At 37.7% G+C, this 20406-nt stretch overlaps 1 protein-coding gene across 1 annotated transcript; it reads left to right on the top strand.

The window, feature by feature from the left end:
- The first annotated feature begins 6294 nt into the window (after window positions 1-6294).
- Window positions 6295-6832, top strand: LOC138873034 (uncharacterized). Its single transcript, XM_070151464.1, has 2 exons — window positions 6295-6512; window positions 6559-6832. The coding sequence occupies exons 1-2, from the start codon at window positions 6295-6297 to the stop codon at window positions 6830-6832; spliced, it is 492 nt and encodes a 163-aa protein (XP_070007565.1).
- Window positions 6833-20406: the final 13574 nt, after the last annotated feature.

Raw genomic sequence — 20406 nt, forward strand, 5'->3', positions numbered from 1 at the left:
TCCTAACATTCTACTAATTCTTCTTTTTAAGGAAAGTGGGAGGTATCTCTCTAGCAGTCCATCCAAGAACCAATAATATGCACGCTCACGTTATTTTCCAATTGAAAGCAATCCTCAAATTAATTGATCAAAACTATTTGGCCCCACAAATCTTGTGACTTTTGATCCCAACTTAATTCACATATATACCATTTACCTTGAATATTTTAACTTTTCTTTTTTCTTCCATAATCGCCAGATTCTTTTAATATAAGTCTCTTCGTTCCAAATACTAGTCGTCACTTTAGCAAATTGATATTTTTTAATTTTAAAAAATTAACGTTATATATATAAAAATTTCGTGCTTTCTTTTACCTCTTCTTCGCCCAATAGAATGTTCCACCAATGTTTCTCTCTCTAGTGTTAAAAAGGAATTTCCTGTTACATTATGTTTTCTTCACAATCCACCAAAACTTTATTACCTCACGATTTTCCTATATCAAGTTAGCTGCTAAAGTGTGTTTTTCAAAAGTCTAAAAATAATAATTTTGACAAATATTTTAATTTAGTCGTCATATTAATTTTAAGATTCACAATATACTTCTCAATATTTGAATATAATTTCGCAAAAATCAAATAGCATATGCCAATTTGAAACATAGATAAATAGTGTTCTTAACAAATAGAAGAAAAATTGACAAACATTCCGTTCCTTTTTACTTGTCACTTTTTTCCTTTTGCGTACCCCTTAAGAAATATTAATAAGATCATGCAAGCCTTGCTAGGGTAATTGTTTGTGCCGACAACATTAGAGCTACTGGAGATATGAAGTACTTACTGCAAAAGCTTTATTTGTAGTCCTAATAGTTGTTTCTTTTGATGTTTTATCATATCCAGGAAAGTAGATAGCGATTACGCAGGACATAGAGATTTTTGCTTTGAGAATAGTTAGTTTTTTTTGCTGAAGAATTTTTTTTTTTTTATTGATCTCCACGAATAATTACAGTTTCCCCGACCAGGTACAATCTTCCTTTCAGACTATCTACCCCTTACATATACTTTTATATATATAAATTTACATCTGTATCTATTAGCTGAAAAATATGTAATGTCAACTATGGCCCCTAAAAGAGAGAACCATCCAATTCTAGCTAAGTATGTTGCTCAACCAGACTCTTTCTTTGTTACTCTGCTTCATGCTAAAAACATGTACCTTCACAATTGGCGCTCTTGCTTTATCTGCTCAACCACAAGGTCAGGTCGTAGTAGTTTGAGATCCCAATAAGCAGTGTTTCTTGCTTTCCACATGCAATATACTAGTGCTGCCAAGGTTGCAATGACAAAAGCCCTGCAACTTCTTCCTTTAGTACTTCTAGCCAGCCTCCTCCATATCCCATTTATGTCTCTATGTTGTACTCCTCTCCCTGTCCATCTAAGGATCCCTTGTAGGCAATTCAGGGAGAAAGCACATTCAAAGAACAGATTCTCTACAGTCTCCATATTAACACCACACATTATACATATGTAATCTTCGCTAACACCCAACCTTTACAGTCTGTCTTTCGTTAATAATCGCTTATGCAAAACCAACCAACAAATAAAACTGTTCTTTGTTACATTTTCTTTGCTCCATACCCATCTCCACCAGGGCCAGTCCTCATGTTCCCCCATTCTCCACTTGTACCCACTACTAACTGAATATTTCCCTTGGACTATTAGCTATCCATTCTCAACAAAGCCATGTGCAAATGTATCTCTAGTAGTACATATCTTTTTTAAGTACCAACAACAATTCTGTGTGGTGAATACTGCCACCAGTCACTGTCTTTTAAGTAAACGTTATTGATCTACTTTACCTAAAGATTATCCACCTTCGGGCAATGTTCCATACATACTTAGCTATAGCAACTTCATTCCATCTTATACACTCAGTTATTCCCAAGCCCCCTTCCCTCTTTTGTCTGCATACCAGGTCCCATGCCACAAATGGGGATCTACTTGTGGCCACTTTTCCACCCATCGGAAGTTCCTACAAATTGCATTAATACCTTTAAGCACTAATTTTGGGAGGATAAATATAGAAGCCTAATAGCTATGAATGTGGAATAAAGTTGAGTTTACTAGCATCACTCTCCCAGCACAGGAAAGGTGCCTAGACCCCCAGCTTCTTACTCTTGCTGTTAGTTTCTCAATCAGAACTGCACAGTCCATTTTAAATAGCTTTCTAGCCGAGATTGGTGCCCCTAAGTATCTGAAAGGTACGGTCCCTATAGCATATCTGGTCAGCTGTATTAGGTCAGCCTCACATTGGGGGTGTATGCTTACACAGAATATGTTAGATTTTGATGCATTTGTGCATAAACCAGAAGCATTTGAGAATGTCTTTAAACCCCTTAGCATCAGTAGGACAGACTGGAAATCCCCTTTGCTATACAATAGTATATCTTTCTGCAAAGCAAAGATGATTCAGACTTAAGCTCTTGCATTTTGCATGAAACCCAATCCCTGATGTTTTACCACCTGGTAATACAGTTCATAACCCATTTAGTGAACTGGTGTGGAAAATCCTAAGCATGCAACTTCTCTTCTACAAACTCCCATTCAATCTTTCTGTTGTTAATCTGTGGAAAATCCTAAGCATGCAATTTCTTCAAATCAATCTTAATCAGGCAATTATTAATGGTTTGCTTTCTGTTGTATAACCTGACTAGATCTTGGCAAATAAGGACGTTTTCGACAATAGATCTCCCTACCACAAATGCACTCTGATTAACTGAAATGATAGCTAGTAATACCTTCTTCAATCTGTTAGACATCATTTTGGATACTATCTTGTCGATAGTATTAAAACAAGCTATTGGTCTATAATCTCCAATAGTTTCAGCATGATCCTTCTTAGGTACTAGGGTAGTACTGTGGCATTCCATATCTTTAAGATTTTTCCATACTTAAAAAATTCCATCACACCAGCTAAGAGGTATTCTTTGATGATATCCCAACATTCTTTTAAAAATTGACTGTTGTACCTATCTAGCCCTGGAGCTTAATCCTACTATTGCCCATAAAGTTATTTTCATCTCTATTTTTGTGAAGTCTTCTATTAGCAGCTTCCTATGCTCAGTTGATACCACTGGACCCTCCTTCACAGTTGCACTACAGACCCTACCTATCAGAACTTGAAGTTCCCAGTAAGAAAGTATAGAAATCCGCAAAGCTTTGTGCTATCCCTGGTAGGTCATTGATAATGTCCCTATTGTTGTTTCTGATTGTAAAGATTATATTAGTATTCCTCCTAGCCTTGAGTACACTATGGAGTCCATTCTGCAACCACAGACCCGAGTTCGGAGGGTTCATTTTCCTATTTTCATAACCCAACCCCATTTTGATAAATAGCCTTTGGGCCTTATTTTGGGGGCTTTTTCTAAGGATTTTAAAGAGAGGTAAGAGCATTTTAGAGAGAGAAGGAGGAAACCTAATATTCTAATTATCCAATCTTGTACCAGTCCTCAAGAATCAGAGAAGCTAATCACTAGACTATCATCTATCCGGGTAAGCCCTACTCCTAAGCTTTCATGCAAGAGGTTTTAAGTCCAAATATATTGTGTATTGGAAATAGGTCATGCATGTGGCACTAGTTTGTAGTATGCGGGATTAATGAACTATTTTGGTAGTTTCTTGTTGAAATTGGTTGGGGGGAAGAAGGGATTTTCATTATAGAGCCTTTTAATCTATTTCACATGTTAGGTGTTTGACAAAATTTCTAAAAGAGTTACACCATGGGAATCCTTCTAAGTATTAACCGATTTTCGCTATCTTTCTATAGATTATTATTGCTAGAAGTGTTGGTGCGTTGTAGTAACTTAAAGAAAGCTCAAACAAGGTATATTTGCTAAACTTTCTCTCTTAGAATCGAATTCCACAATGTTACCATAAGTTCAAGTATGGTTGGCTCAAGACTTCCTAATTTTTAAATTCCGGTTTATTCCTTATAAACTTGATTATTCCGAATGAGCCTTATGTCGAAAGATAGAAGTTTCATAGTATGGTTTGTGTATTAAAATGTTATGGTTTTGAGTTGTGTTTTAAATGAAACTAGTATACCAAATGGGTAAGAAATATTCGATATGCTTAAGACTCATAATTGCTCATATGTTGACCTAAATTCTTGATTGGGAATGTCTTGTTTGAAAAATCTTTAAAGATGCTTGAAAATAAAATAAGTGAATTGAGAAAGTAGAGTGTGGCCAACGTGCCAAGAATTTAAGTTATAGTTGTGGCTAGTTGTGTCAATGAAATGAGAGTATGTGATAAAGAGTATGAAATAAGCCTCGACTCAACTGTTTTAAAATGACTTCGAAAATAGAATTGTCTAAAAGCTTTTGTACTCAATTCATGCCCATAAGTGGTTATTTTAACTAATGCTTTGCTTTATAAATATATCAAACGTGATTCGAGTTCTTACATACTCAGGTATTGAAATTGTACATTGTTGTTTATGGGAAAGAGTATTTTTAAGAATAAATGATGTATTGCTTGTTTATGATTTTGATGTGTGTTTATCTTGTTGGTCGGTGTGCCCCATTCTTGGGGAAGAAACATGTTTGTGCTTAAAGTTTCCATTACTAATTTGAGGTTTATGATTCCAAAATATTCTATATGTTGATATTTGGTAATGATCCTTGAAATAGGTAAAAATGTGGAACATGAAACACGGCCAACGTGCCAAGTGAAATAATATAATTGTGGTTGATGTCTCACATGAGGCCTAGCCGATCGGGTCGTGATCGAATTCCATGTCGTACACATGGTGGTAACTGTGTTGGAAATTATAATTGTAATTATAATTGTGGTTGATGTCTCGCATGAGATGGCCTAGCCGATCAGGTCGCGATCGGACGCCATGCTATACACGTGGTGGTGACTGTATCAGAAAAATTATAATTTAAATTGTAATTGTAGTTGATGTCTCATATGAGATGGCCTAGCCAATCGGGTCGTGATCAAACGCCACGCCGTACACATGACGGTGACTGTATCGGAAAAATTGTATTTTAAATTATAATTATGGTTGATGTCTCATATGAGATGGCCTAGCCGATCGGGTCGTGATCGAACGCTATGTCGTACACATGGTGGTGACAGTATTGGAAATTGAAATCGAAATGGTGAATAGTGACATATCGGTACTAAAGACTTTCCCAACTTAAAAATATGGGAATGTCACTGAAAACTTATCTCTTCGGTAATTTGATATTTAGTAATTGTCCAAGGCTTTAACTGTTTATTATGATTGTCCTTACTTGCATTATTGTTCGTCTTTTGAGAGGGTACTTAGTCATATCTACTATGATGGGTTTTCAATGTCTTTGCCTTATGCTTCTTATGTTTTGATAATCTAACAAACTTATTGTCAAGAACTAGATAGAGAACCTGACCCACCTGGTATACAAATCAAGTGAACAATGTCTAGTCTGATCTCTAGCAAATGAGTGAACAACCACAAGGAAGAACATAATAGGGACCTGGTCTCTTAGGGTTCTCTGACAGACAAGTCAATTATACATCTGGAATGCAACTGCAGAAAGTGACTGTCTGCAACTGTACACGGGACATTGAGTCACTTCTCATTGGGAAGAAGCGTGTACCAAGATTTGACAACACCATTGTGATGTCTTTTGTGGTATAACAACCTGGTGCGAGGCACAATATATTCACTTGTATATTCAGTGATATTCTCTCAAACATTAAAGTGTTCATCCGGAATTGAAGTCACTGGTGTGTCAAGAATAAGAAGACAACTCCACTAAAGGATTAGTTTCATAATGAGTTTATGTGTATCCGTAGTTGAGTTGTAATCTTATTATTTGTTCTTCATTGTAACTTCTATCTTGCTTTCTTAGAAGCTATGTTTTAGGAAACCCAAATCCATAAACTTTCTGAGTTTATGTTGTGACTAGGTTTAGCCATAAGTTTAAAGTCTTTGTAACTAGAGAGTCACAAAGTGGCTTGTGGTAAGAGTATCACAAGTTAGTTAAGTTGAAATCTTTGTAATAAAGTCATTATAAAGTGGCTTGTAATAGTGAGATTACAAGTTAGTGAAGTTGAAAGCCTACAAGTGTAGGTCGTGGTTTTTGTCTCCTTATGTGGGATTTTCCACGTAAAAATTCCTTGTCTCCTTTACTTACTGCTTCTTAAGTATTCTTAGTAGAAACTCATAAAGGATCAGGTGCTCGATAGTTTGGTGGACTCATATAAACTAACAATTGGTATAAGAGCAGGTTCTTTCTAAAAGGTTAACACCTAGAAAGGATCTCAATGGTTGCTCCACCCAACTTTGAGGAAGGACAACCAACCTACAGACCTCCTAGATTCAATGGTCAGTACTACAGCTGGTGGAAGACTCGCATGCATGATTTTATAATGGCCGAAGATTCAGAACTGTGGGACATCATCTGTGATAGTCCACATGTTCCTATGAAGAAGCTTGAAGAAACTAGACCAATGGTGCCGAAAGTGATATTGACAGAAAAATCGTAGAAAAGAACTATTGCGCCAAGAAATCTTGGTATGTGGTATAAGGTCCGATGAGTACAATATAGTCTCAGGTTGTGATACTGCCAAAGAAATATGGGAAGCGTTGCAAACCGCACACGAAGGAACTACTCAGGTTAAACAGTCCAAGATTGACATACTCACCATAGAGTATGAGCTCTTTAGGATAAAGGATGATGAGTCTATACAGGATATGCACACCAGATTCACATCCATCATAAATGAGCTTCATTCACTTGGAGATGTTATTCCCAAAAACAAGCTTGTAAGAAAAATCCTCAGTGTTCTACTTGGCTTTTGAGAAAGTAAGGTTAATGCCATCACTGAAGCTAAAGATCTACAAACTCTAACCATGGATGAGATGATTGGTAATCTAAAGAGATACGAGATGAAAAGAAAGAAAGACAGTGAAAGGAGAGAGCCAAAGAAGGAAAAGAACCTACTACTCAAGGCTAAAAGCAGTGATTCAAGTGAAGAAGATAACAATATGGCCTATCGTACTAAAAGATTTCAAAAGATGGTTCGAAGAAATGGTGGTATACCAAAGAGGGGCAGTTCAAGTAAGGCAAGGAACAATGATATATGTCATAGGTGTGGAAAGCCATGGCATTTCATCAATGATTGTTCACTCGTGAAACAGGAGCAATACAAACAAAACCCTGACAAAGCAGCAAAGAGGAACCTGGTTCCAGACAAATGATTCAATCGAAAAAGTGCAGCTGACAATATTGTGAAGTAGGTTCTTGCTGCTTGGGGAGACTCCTCCAGTGAATCAGAAAGGGAACCAGATGCAGAAAATAGCTCCATGATGGCAGTGGAAACTGAAGCAACAAAGTATGACTCACTGTTCACACTGATGGCTCAGTCTGATGATGATGAAGAAGATGAAGATGATGAGGTAAATTTCAGGGATGAGAAATCTGAAATCCTACTCTTCTAAGAAGTTAAGGTCATTAGCAAATGTTCTAATAGATGCCAATTATAGCCTTGATAATTATAAGGAGATCCTGACCATAGAACTACGAGAAGCTGAACAATCTAGAGATGATCTGGTGGTCTATGTAGTGGACCTAAATGAGACCATAACTAATCTTAAAAAGAATAGGAAGCTCTGAATGGAAAAATAACTAGTGTAGAAAATAAGAGAGATGACCTGATGGTAGTGGTTGTTGACTTGAAGGAAACAATATAAGGTCTTAGCAATGAGAAACACACTCTAGAAGAAAAAATTGCAGCTACTGAGCAAGAGAGGGATGATTTTTTAGTGATAATCACTGACCTAGAGGAAACCATTGAGGGACTCAATAGAGAATATATGACTATGAGTCTTGGGAAAGGGAAGGAAGTAGCTAGTGAGATACACATCAAGCTTGAAAAAGAATTAAATGATGTGAAAACTAGTCTATGTGGTGAACTTGGGAAAAATCGGCAACTTCAAGCTGAATTGAAGAAAGTAAAACTTTATCTTGAGAAATCTCTAAAGTGGACCTGGTCCTCATATGCTGTCACTGCCATGTATTTGAATAATAGTGGAAACAGGCAGGGAATCGGGTTCCAAAGGGAGAAAACTCCTTACAACCCTCACAGCAAGTACGTCATTGTTCCTGATAACTGGCTGTGTACCCACTATGGGAACAATGGGCACTTCAAAGAAAATTGCCAGGCCAGGGTTCAACCTGTTCAGAAAAACAAAGTGTTTACTGACAAATGACTACTAACAAGGGACCAGGTACTGCTCGCAAGAAACGAATATTGCCTGCATGGACTAGAAAAACCCTTATCCATCCCTTTTATCATAATAAGGGACCCAAACTAATTTGGGTTCCTAAATCTAACCCATAATTTGCATGTGCAAGGAACAATGAAAGGAACCGGACTGCAATGAACCATGGATAGTGGATGCTCAAAGCACGTGACTGGAAGCACCATGGATTTCTTCTCACTTGAAGCCCTGCAGAAAGGGAATGTATCCCTTGGAAAAGGAGGGGGTACATTTTCAGTGTTGGAAAAGTTGGAAAATCTCTTTGACACTCAATTGAGAACATGTACTATGTGAATGGCCTGAAGTACAGTCTCCTGAGTGTCTCTCAAATCTTGGATAAAGGGAACAAAGTAGAGTTCTTAATTGGTAACTGGCAAAGTGGTCTTAGTGGCCAAAAGAAACAAGAACATCTATGTTGTTGACTTTGAATCTCTACAAGCTGGTGATATGAGATGCTTGAAGTCAGTTGATGATGATGGAGAACTTTGGCATGGAAGATTGGGGCATGAAAGCTTCTGAGTACTGAATAAATTAATTCAAAAGGACCTGGGTCGTGGTCTGCCAAATTCAAGATTCACTTGGACACTGGTTCCTAGAACAAATGATGAGACTTTTGAGGTATTTATGGCCTTTGTCAAGAAGATCCAAGTGAAGATAAAATTGAAGGTAGTATGCATCAAACTTGACCACGGGACAGAATTTGACAATGCCAAATTTAATGAGCTTGTAACAAAAATGGAATCACACACAACTTCTCATCACCAAGGACTCCACATCAAAATGGTGTTGCTGAAAGAAAGAACAGAACTCTAGAAGACATGGCATGGACAATGCTCATCGACAGTGGAATCGCCAAAAATTTCTGGGCAAAAGCAATAAACTCTGCTTTCTACTTGGTGAACAGGTGTATGATCGGGTCTCTCCTGAACAAAACCCACTATGAGCTGCCAAATGGAAGAAAACCAAAGACAACTCATCTGAGAATCCTTTTGAATGAAAATGCCATGTTCTCAACAACAGGAAGGACCATCTTGGAAATTTTAATGCAAAAGGCGATGAAGGAATCCTTCTAGGATACTCCCCACAAAGCAAAGGCCACAAAGTCTACAATAAAAGGGCACACTTGATGGAAGGAAGTGTTCATGTGCTATTCAACGAGACACCTTCTTCTAACAAAGGAGGAAACAATGATGATCAATATAATGAACCATCTCTGGTTCCTGGGAAATATCTGAGGTTACAAATGGGAAGGCTGGTATGATGAGTAAGATGAAGGAGACAGGTGAAAGACAATGCAACATCCTCTTCCACTCCTCACAAGGAACCTAGTACTTGAATTACTACCACTGAAGCTGAAGAAAGAGTGGAGATGCAGTGCAAGGCACTCCACAAGTAACAGAACAAGGAGTGCAGGGAAATCCAATTAACCTACCAAATTCCTCTACCAATCAAACCTCAGTCCCAAACTGGAAACACAAAAGCTCCCATCTACCTGGTAACATAATCACTCCCCTTCATTCTAGTTTTAGACAAGAATCAAAAATTCAAAACAAATAAAAATTTCCCTAGTACCTTCTATATTTCCACTCCAGAATAGAATCCAAAGTCAAGTCCCAAGGAATCCTACTTGAAGGCTTCCAAAAGAAGTTTGAGATACCTTAAGGGAACTCAGGACCTGGTCCTGTATTACCCATCAGGTGACAGTTTTAATCTTATTAGGTATGCTGATGTTAACTATGTAAGTTATCTTGTGGACAGGAAAAATACTTCTGGAATGGTTTACTTGCCATGATCATGTCTCATCTCTTGGGGCACAAGGAAGCAAAACTCAATGGCTTCGTCAACAACTAAAGCAGAATGTGTAGCGGCAGTATCTTGATGTGCTCAAACCCTATGAATTATGAATAAACAAGAAGATTTTGGGGTATTTTCTGATGGTATACCTTCTCTATCCAGTTCAAAACAAGAGGACCAAGCTAATTGAGGTGTAGCATTATCTTCTGAGGTTCAATATGGAGAAAGGGTTGATCTGTGGAAAGTCCTGCAACACAGAAGACCAAATTCTAGATATCTTCACCAAAGCCTTGAGTAGGGAACATTTTGGAAGAAACAAAGTGAAGCTGGGAGTATTAAAATCTATTGGAGAACCTGATTCTCCATCAGCTGGCTATGTAAAATACCTTCAGGTAAAATTAGCTAAAGTATTTTCTGGCCAAGCCTAACTCACATCAATACTATTGCAGGTAAACACGCATGACGATCATAGAAGCTAAAGGTACCATTATGAACTACGAAAGAAGAGCTGCTAAAATCTTTTTCAAAAAATTGTTTGGGCATCCGGTTCCTGTACCACATGTTAGTAGTAATGTACTTGTTCTGCATGCCTTCTCAAAAATGTTAACAAAATTAACTCAACTGCCACATCATCCGACTTTTTAAAGTCTGCATGTCATGTCTTGTCTTTCAATCCCTTCATCCCCTCTGCACGATAACATTATCCTACAAACCTACTACCGTTTTCAGAACTATTCAGAACCCGTTTCTCTCTCTTCTCATCATTAGTCCTTTTTCTAATAAAACTTTGTTTCTCCATCACAACAAGTCATGAACCTTCATCTCTTCTGTATATCCGTGATTATCTCTTTATCTCTCTCTCTCACTCTACTTACCTACCAAATACTCCTATAATGGCAATCGAACGATCGCTTCCCTCTCCCACCATTAACACTGCTCCCACTTCCCTATCATCCTTAAAATCATGCCTAGAAATTCACTATTCCACTCCTTCCAATACTATTGTATCCACACCTGGTTCTTCCTCTTTTCCTATAGTTTTTCCTTTTCTGAAAAACCCTATTTCCCTTCCATGTATTGAAAACCCTATGTCTTGTCATTCCTCTGATCTCATCAAAGAACACTCAGGAGGTTTTACCTCTTAAGTGTCAGAGATCTCTGAGGATGATCCTGATCAGTATCTGAACTCCTCCACTTTGAGAAAAGGAAGCAACACATAACATCATGGCTATCGCTGCTGAGAGTCTGATAAATGAAGGTGCATATCTCTTGTCTGAGTATCATGGGGAAGAAACTCCATTCCTAGGCGATGTAAGAACCATAGTACTCCTCGAGTCTATGGCTCATGAGACATTCTGGGCATCAGTTTTTGCGGTCCATTGTGCGACCCGCATACCCGTTCTGCGGTCCATTCTACAACAGCGGACCTGAGTTCGGAGGGTTCATTTTCCTATTTTTATAACCCGACCCCATTTTGATAAATAGCCATTGGGCCTTATTTTGGGGCGATTTTTTGAGGATTTTAGAGAGAGGTAAGAGCATTTTAGAGAGAGTAAGAGGAAACCTAACATTCTAATCATCCAATCTTTTGCCAATCCTCATGAATCAAGGAAGCTAAACACTAGACTATTATCTATCTGGGTAAGCCCTACTCCCAAGCTTTCATGAAAGAGGTTATAAGTCCAAATATATTGTGGGTTTAGAAATAGGTCATGCAGGTGGCACTATTTTGTAGTATGTGGGATTAATGAACTATTTTGGTAGTTTCTTATTGAAATTGGTTGGGGGAAGAAGAGATTTCTATTATAGAGCATTGTAGACTATTTCACATGTTAGGTGTTTGACAAAATTCCTAAGAGAGTTACACCATGGGAATCCTTCTAAGTATTAACCGATTTTCGCTATCTTCCTATAGATTATTGTTGCTAGAAGTGTTGGTGAACTGTAGTAACTTAAGGAAAGCTCAAACAAGGTATGTTGGCTAAACTTTCTCTCTTATAATCGAATCCATAATGTTATCGTAAGTTCAAGTATGGTTGGCTCAAGACGTCTTAATTTCTAAATTCCGGGTTATTCCCTATAAACTAGATTATTCTGAATGAGCCTTATGTCGAAAGATAGATGTTTCAAAGTATGGTTTGCGCATTAAAATGTCATGGCTTTGAGTCATGTTTTAAATGAAAACTAATATACCAAATGGGTGAGAAAAACTCGATATGCTTAAGACTCATAATTGCTCATATGTGGACCTAAATTCTTGATTGGGAATGTCTTGTTATTGATAATCTTAAAAGATACTTGAAAATAAAATAAGTGAATTGAGGATGTAAAGTGTGGCCAACGTGCCAAGAATTCAAGTTATAGTTGTGGCTAGTGGTGCCAATGAAATGAGAGTATGTGATAAAGAGTATGAAATGAGCCTCGACGCAACTGTTTTAAAATGGCTTCAAAAATAGAATTGTCTAAAATCTTTTGTAGTCAATTCATGCCCATAAGTGGTTGTTTTAATTAATGCTTTGCTTTATTAATATGTCCAACGTAATTCGAGTTCTTATGTACTAAGGTGTTGAAATTGTACATTGTTATTTTTGGAAAAAAGTATTTTTAATAATAAATGGTGTATTGCTTGTTTATGATTTTGAGATGTGTTTCCCTTGTTGGTCAGTGTGCCCCATTCTTTGGAAAGAAACTTGTTTGTGTTTAAAGTTTTCATTACTAATGAATTTGAGGTTTATGATTTCTAAAATATTCTATATGTTGATATAATGGCCCTTAAAAATAAAAGAGGTGAAAGTGTGGAACATGAAACGTGGCCAATGTGCCAAGTGCAATAATATAATTGTGTTTGATGTCTCGCATGAGATGGCCTAGCCGATTGGGTCATGATCGGACGCTATGCCGTACACGTGGTGGTGACTTTGTTGGAAATTGTAATTGAAATTGTAATTGTGGTCGATGTCTCTCATGAGATTGCCTAGCCGATCGGGTCGTGATCGGACTCCATGCCGTGCACGTGGTGGTGACTTTATCGGAAAAATTATAATTTAAATTGTAATTGTGGTTGATGTCTAATATGAGATGGCCTAGCCGATCGGGTCATGATCGGACGCAATGCCGTACACATGGTGGTGACTGTATTGGGAATTGAAATCGAAATAGTGAATAGTGACATATCCGTACTAAAGACTTCCCCAAATTAAAAATATGGGAAGTTAACTGAAAACGTATTTTGTCGCTAATTTGATATTTGGTAATTGTTCAAGGCTTTAACTGATTATTATGATTGTCCTTACTTGCATTATTGTTCGTCTTTTAAGAGGGTGCTTAGTCATATATACTAGTACTATTCGATAGTACTAATGTCCCTTTTTTCGGGGGCGTTGCATCTTTAAATGGTTGTAGGTGGTTACATAGCAGGTGGTATTGTTCAGCGATAGTCGTGCATCCTCTTCCCATCAGACATGGTGAGCTCCACTTCATCCCGGGTTCATGTATTTTTTGTTCATTTTCTTATCATGTTTTGAGGTATAGTCGGAGCCTTGTTGCTGGCACTACTATTGTACTCCTTGTAATTATTAAAGGCTCCGTAGACATAGTGTGGAGTCATATGTAGGTGTTAGGGAAAGCCAAACAATCCATGTTATGTTGTGAATCACTGTTCCACTTTAGACTATGGAACTGTGTGTATTTTGAGACTTTTAAAAGAAGTAACTAATGAAACGATTTAGTATTCTATACATGATCTCCCTACTATCAAATTAATGAAAATATGTCTTTACTTGATCATGGGTGAGTTGGGTAGAAAGTATCTAACAGTTTTGGTTGACCTGGTTCACTCGGTTGAGTACTGGTCACATTCCCCGAGTCTGGGGTGTGAAAAACTTGGTATGAGAGCCTAAGGTTTTAAAGTATCCTAGGATGTCTCGAAGTTGTGTCTAGTAAAGTCCTTCTTATCGGTGTGTTGTCGACCACATCTATAATAAGGAGGCTACTTGGACATTTAGGAACTTCACCCTTCTTTGATATTCTAGATCATTCAATAGAGCTCAAGATAGGGAGATAATTTTCTCATTATGTCTAATTTTCCAGATGAATAATCCACAAGTTCGAAACAGCGAGGAGGTAATGACCCCGCCACAGAATCTGGGGGAGATTGCACAAGAGTTCATTGAGAGAATGCATCAAGCCATGGTGGGGTTGGAAGAACTTGTTGCTACCGTAAGTGTCATTATTCCTACTAATGTCACCGTATTTCCGGATCATGTGGTGAGAGCATCTAAGAAACGGAAGAGGGTTGTTGGTGCTAATGAGCCGGATTGTTTGGTTAGCAAGAAGCATCCCTTGGAGACATGTTGGATGACTCTTGTTATATGTTACAGTTGTGGAAAGAGGGGGCCCAAGAAGAACAAATTCCCTAGGTTGGGTACACCAATCACGGTCTACTTGATAGGCGAGAAGGAACATTTGGCGTCGTGTTGTGAGTATGCTCAACAGAGTGTCAGGAGTGGTAGATATGGGCAATTCCAAGGGCCCACATAGCAGACCGATATTGGAATTGTTACTCCCACATTAGAAGCTTGGAGGAAGGATAAGGGGGATGACTATGATATATGCAAAAAGTGTAAATACCAGGTCAGTGAGGTAAGCCAATTTAGTGGACCTCACCCCCGTTGTGTGAAGTATGGGAGATTTCATCCGGGAATATGTCACTATAGCATCAATATATAGTACAAGGGTGGTATGGCGAGTCACATTCAAAGATATTGTTATTTGTCTCGCTAGAGCAGGGATAGGGGTGTTGCACAGATAACCAGTTCTACAGCTACTACATCCACAGCGCCTCCCCCGGCCCAATGCACTATAACGCCTGCAGGGCGTGGAGCAGCTAGAGGTGGTATTTAGAGATCGTGAGGGCCCAAAAGTTTTTATGCTATGAGGAGGCATCAAAAATCGGAAGCTTCTTCATGTGTGGTTACAGATATATTAACTTTCTAATCTCATGATGTGTAGGCTCTTGTTGATCCCGATTCAACTTTGTCATATGTTGCTCTTTTAGTTGCTATGGTATTTTAGGATAGAACTGGAGCAGCTTTATGAGTTGTTTTCTGTATCCATTTTTCTTTAAACGAAACATATCATTTGTGGAGACTCTTTATCTAAATTATCTTACTTACAACCTCTTGAGGATTTAAGTTCTATAATGACTTATCTAAATTGAGTTATAACCCTAGGCTACTACTTCCCACTTGTTTCCCTAAATTTCTCAAAAAGGGATTATACCTGATGAATTTCTTACATAACCTTTTGATGCAAATGGATAATATCTGCTCACTTGGGCTTATGCATGCACCATTGTAATGTTTACCAATGCGGTGTCAAGCTTAATTTAAAGTAGCCTAGTGTTGAGATCCTTCTTGAGCCACTCTTTTTCTTTTTCGATGTATGTGACGCATATGGTTTGAACAGTCACTTTACTTATTTGTGTATATTATCGTGAATCCTTTTCACCGTCTAGTAACAAGAAAGCATATTGATTTATAAGACAATTTCATTGTATCTCTAGTCCTCTCATATAGGATCAACTATTGGCAAGGGTTAAGTTGTTAGAATGATAATAGTCTCATGAGTGTTCAACTTCTTTTTCAACCGAATGAGTTTGTGGTATAGAGTTATTGTGTCAAATACTGTTAAGAGTGTAATGCAACTTCATGTATTTTGAAACACATATGATATCCAGGGTGCTAGAATATTCTCATTTCGAGTTCAACTGATTTTTCCTACATTCCATGAAATGACTGGTGTCATGTACTTGGCTATTTCTCTTTGAGGCCTACTATTGCCAAACATGGCACATATGGAATGAAACAATTGATGGTGTCCTTTTGCATGACTAATAGTCTTCCAAGAATAACTGACGCTAATGTCTTTATCCTCCCGATCATGCCTTCCATATATCACATGTCTAAAATGGCTTACTTCTTTTATATGTTAAGATCATGTACATGGTCCCTACATTATCAATGCATACTAGGAAACTCTATGCCTCATTTATCAAATCAATGATGTCATCACAATGAATAATCATGTCAGCATTATCAATAGTAAGCTTCATGTCTCTTAGGATATAAAACCTCACGAAATACTCTACTCAGCACATTGATAGATTCTTGAATAATTCCAACCCTATCTCAAACCTCGTTGTTCCTTCTTATAGTAATCTATAGGGGTTGAAGGCTCAAACATGTCAAAGAAGAAGCATCATCACGTGATCAAATATATTTGATAGGAAGTTTTATGGTAATATTCAAGCTTACACATCTTAGAGTAATTGTTGGAGGCCTCCAAAGGTTTAGTTTGGGGTGTTCGGCGTAGGGATTTAGAGTTGAAGAAAGTGAACAGGCTATTCTCAAGATTTTCTCTATAGATATATTGGGTGGATTGTTATGGAAAGGAAAGCATGTGTAGTCACATTAGGCCATATGAAATCTGGAAGGAAATAGGTCAAACTATGAGTATGATGTTTTCCCTATTATTGTCCTCCATGTACCCGGTGTTTCATGTGTCTATGTCTAAGGAGGTAGCTGGAAATCCTTTGTCTATCGTTCCGGTGAAAGCTAGTGAAGGTGAAGTTATTAGATAATTGGCCTATGTGAGGTACCTAATTGTAATCCTTATTAGATAAGTCTGGGAGATGAGATTACCTCCGCTAAGAGGTTAGGGAGAGTTCTGTGAGTCGAGAAGGTCACCTTGAAGGCCGAAAGCGTCATAGAAATAAAATATTTATGATTGGTTGTATAGCAAGTGGTTGTGATATGAAATGTACTATCTATGTGTTATGATTTAAATATGTGCAGCTCATGTTCAGATATCACCCTTGGTAATATGATGCCTGTAATATTGAGATCAATGTTTTTATATACATTGTGACGCTTTGTTGAGTTGTGGATGTGTTGTTAGAATGGTTTTAGTGATTCTCTGCCAAGTAGATAGGCCTAATTACAAAGGATACACTACCAAAATTTCTGAAAAATTTGGGAGTTAGTCAAAATTAAGAGACTTGAGGTATGTGAGAAAAGAGATATATTTTGTTAAGTGTTTGGGGCGGACTCTATTTCTCATTCGAGGATGAATGATCCTAAACAGGGGAAAATGTAAGGCCCTGAAAATTTTGCTAAGTAATTTAAGATTTTGTGGTGCCAAGGTAGGCTAATTATATTATTTTATACGCAGATGAGGATTATTAATATGATGGATATCAAATGGATATGGTAATAAGTGTACGAGGCATATTATAAGTGATGTGAGGTCTAAGGAGAGGCCTAAGTCTAACTCAAGTTGAAAAATTACGTGATAGACTAAAGTTTAAAATGAGTACGCACAAGATCAAACTTTGGACGATCATATCTACATATATATAAGGTTTTATGTGATGCACAACCTATTAAACAAAATATCCTTGAGTCTAGTTTCTAATGCTTCAAACCGTTTGTCATTTCGAAACTCCTACAAAAAGTTATGACCAAATTACCAAAAGTTGGCAAAATGCAATTCTGCGGCCAATTGTGTGACCGCAAAACAATTGTGCGAGCCGCAAAAGTGGTCTGCGAACAACAAAATGGTAGCAGACCTGCCTAGTGCAACCCAGTTCCGGGCATCAGTTTTGCGGTCCATTGTGCGACCCCCATACCCATTCTGTAGTCCATTTTGCGACTGCAGACCCGAGTTCGCTGTGTTCATTTTCCTATTTTCATAACCATACCCCATTTTGATTAGTAGCCTTTGGGGCTTATTTTGGGGTGATTTTCTGAGGATTTTAGAGAGAGGTAAGAGCATTTTAGAGAGAGTAGGAGGAAACCTAACATTCTAATCATCCAATCTTTTGCCAATCCTCATGAATCAAGGAAGCTAAACACTAGACTATTATCTATCTGGGTAAGCCCTACTCCCAAGCTTTCATGAAAGAGGTTATAAGTCCAAATGTATTGTGGGTTTAGAAATAGGTCATGCAGGTGGCACTATGTTGTAGTATGTGGGATTAATGAACTATTTTGGTAGTTTCTTGTTGAAATTGGTTGGGGGAAGAAGAGATTTCTATTATAGATCCTTGTAGACTATTTCACATGTTAGGTGTTTGACAAAATTCCTAAGAGAGTTACACCATGGGAATCCTTCTAAGTATTAACCGATTTTCGCTATCTTCCTATAGATTATTATTGCTAGAAGTGTTGGTGCACTGTAGAAACTTAAGGAAAGCTCAAACAAGGTATGTTGGCTAAACTTTCTCTCTTAGAATCGAATTCCATAATGTTATCGTAAGTTCAAGTATGGTTGGCTCAAGACGTCCTAATTTCTAAATTCCGGGTTATTCCCTATAAACTAGATTATTCTGAATGAGCCTTATGTCGAAAGATAGATGTTTCAAAGTATGGTTTGCGCATTAAAATGTCATGGCTTTGAGTCGTGTTTTAAATGAAAACTAATATACCAAATAGGTGAGAAAAACTCGATATGCTTAAGACTCATAATTGCTCATATGTGGACCTAAATTCTTGATTGGGAATGTCTTGTTATTAATAATCTTAAAAGATACTTGAAAATAAAATAAGTGAATTGAGGAAGTAAAGTGTGGCCAACGTGCCAAGAATTCAAGTTATAGTTGTGGCTAGTGGTGCCAATGAAATGAGAGTATGTGATAAAGAGTATGAAATGAGCCTCGACGCAACTGTTTTAAAATGGCTTCAAAAATAGAATTGTCTAAAATCTTTGGTAGTCAATTCATGTCCATAAGTGGTTGTTTTAATTAATGCTTTGCTTTATTAATATGTCCAACGTAATTCGAGTTCTTACGTACTAAGGTGTTGAAATTATACATTGTTATTTTTGGGAAAAGGTATTTTTAAGTATAAATGGTGTATTGCTTGTTTATGATTTTGAGATGTGTTTCCCTTGTTGGTCAGTGTGCCCCATTCTTTGGAAAGAAACATGTTTGTGTTTAAAGTTTTCATTACTAATGAATTTGAGGTTTATGATTTCTAAAATATTCTATATGTTGATATTTGATAATGGCCCTTGAAAATAAAAGAGGTGAAAGTGTAGAACATGAAACGTGGCCAACGTGCCAAGTGCAGTAATATAATTGTGGTTGATGTCTCTTCATCTCTCTCTCTCTCACTCTACTTACCTACCAAATACTCCTATAATGGCAATCGAATGATCGCTTCCCTCTCCCACCATTAACACTACTCCCACTTCCCTATCATCCTTAAAATCATCCCTAGAAATTCACTATTCCACTCCTTCCAATACTGTTGTATCCACACTTGGTTCCTCCTCTTTTCCTATAGTTTTTCCTTTTTTGACAAACCCTATTTCCCTTCCATGTATTGAAAACCCTATGTCTTGTCATTCCTTTGATCTCATCAAAGAACACTCAGGAGGTTTTACCTCTCAAGTGTCAGAGATCTCTGAGGATGATCCTGATCAGTATCTGAACTCCTCCACTTTAGACTTAGTGACTCTTACAGAGTCACCAGAAAAAGAAGCAACACATAACATCATGGCTATCGCTGTTGAGAGTCTGATGAATGAAGGTGCATATCTCTTGTCTGAGTATCATGGGGAAGAAACTCCATTCCTAGGCGATGTAAGAACCATAGTACTCCTCGAGTCTTTGGCTTATGAGACGTTCTGGGCATCAGTTTTGCGGTCCATTGTGCGACCCGCATACCCGTTCTGCGGTCCATTCTACAACCGCGGACCCGAGTTCGGAGGGTTCATTTTCCAATTTTCATAACCCGACCCCATTTTGATAAATAGCCTTTGGGCCTTATTTTGGGGCGATTTTCTGAGGATTTTAGAGAGAGGTAAGAGCATTCTAGAGAGAGTAGGAGGAAACCTAACATTCTAATCATCCAATCTTTTACCAATCCTCATGAATCAAGGAAGCTAAACACTAGACTATTATCTATCTGGGTAAGCCCTACTCCCAAGCTTTCATGAAAGAGGTTATAAGTCCAAATATATTGTGGGTTTAGAAATAGGTCATGCAGGTGGCACTATGTTGTAGTATGTGGGATTAATGAACTATTTTGGTAGTTTCTTGTTGAAATTGGTTGGGGCAAGAAGCGATTTCTATTATAGAGCCTTGTAGACTATTTCACATGTTAGGTGTTTGACAAAATTCCTAAGAGAGTTACACCATGGGAATCCTTCTAAGTATTAACCGATTTTCGCTATCTTCCTATAGATTATTATTGCTAGAAGTGTTGGTGCGTTGTAGTAACTTACGGAAAGCTCAAACAAGGTATGTTGGCTAAACT

The sequence above is a fragment of the Nicotiana sylvestris genome, chromosome 7 (assembly GCF_000393655.2).
Source record: "Nicotiana sylvestris chromosome 7, ASM39365v2, whole genome shotgun sequence".
NCBI classification, from domain to species: domain Eukaryota; kingdom Viridiplantae; phylum Streptophyta; class Magnoliopsida; order Solanales; family Solanaceae; genus Nicotiana; species Nicotiana sylvestris.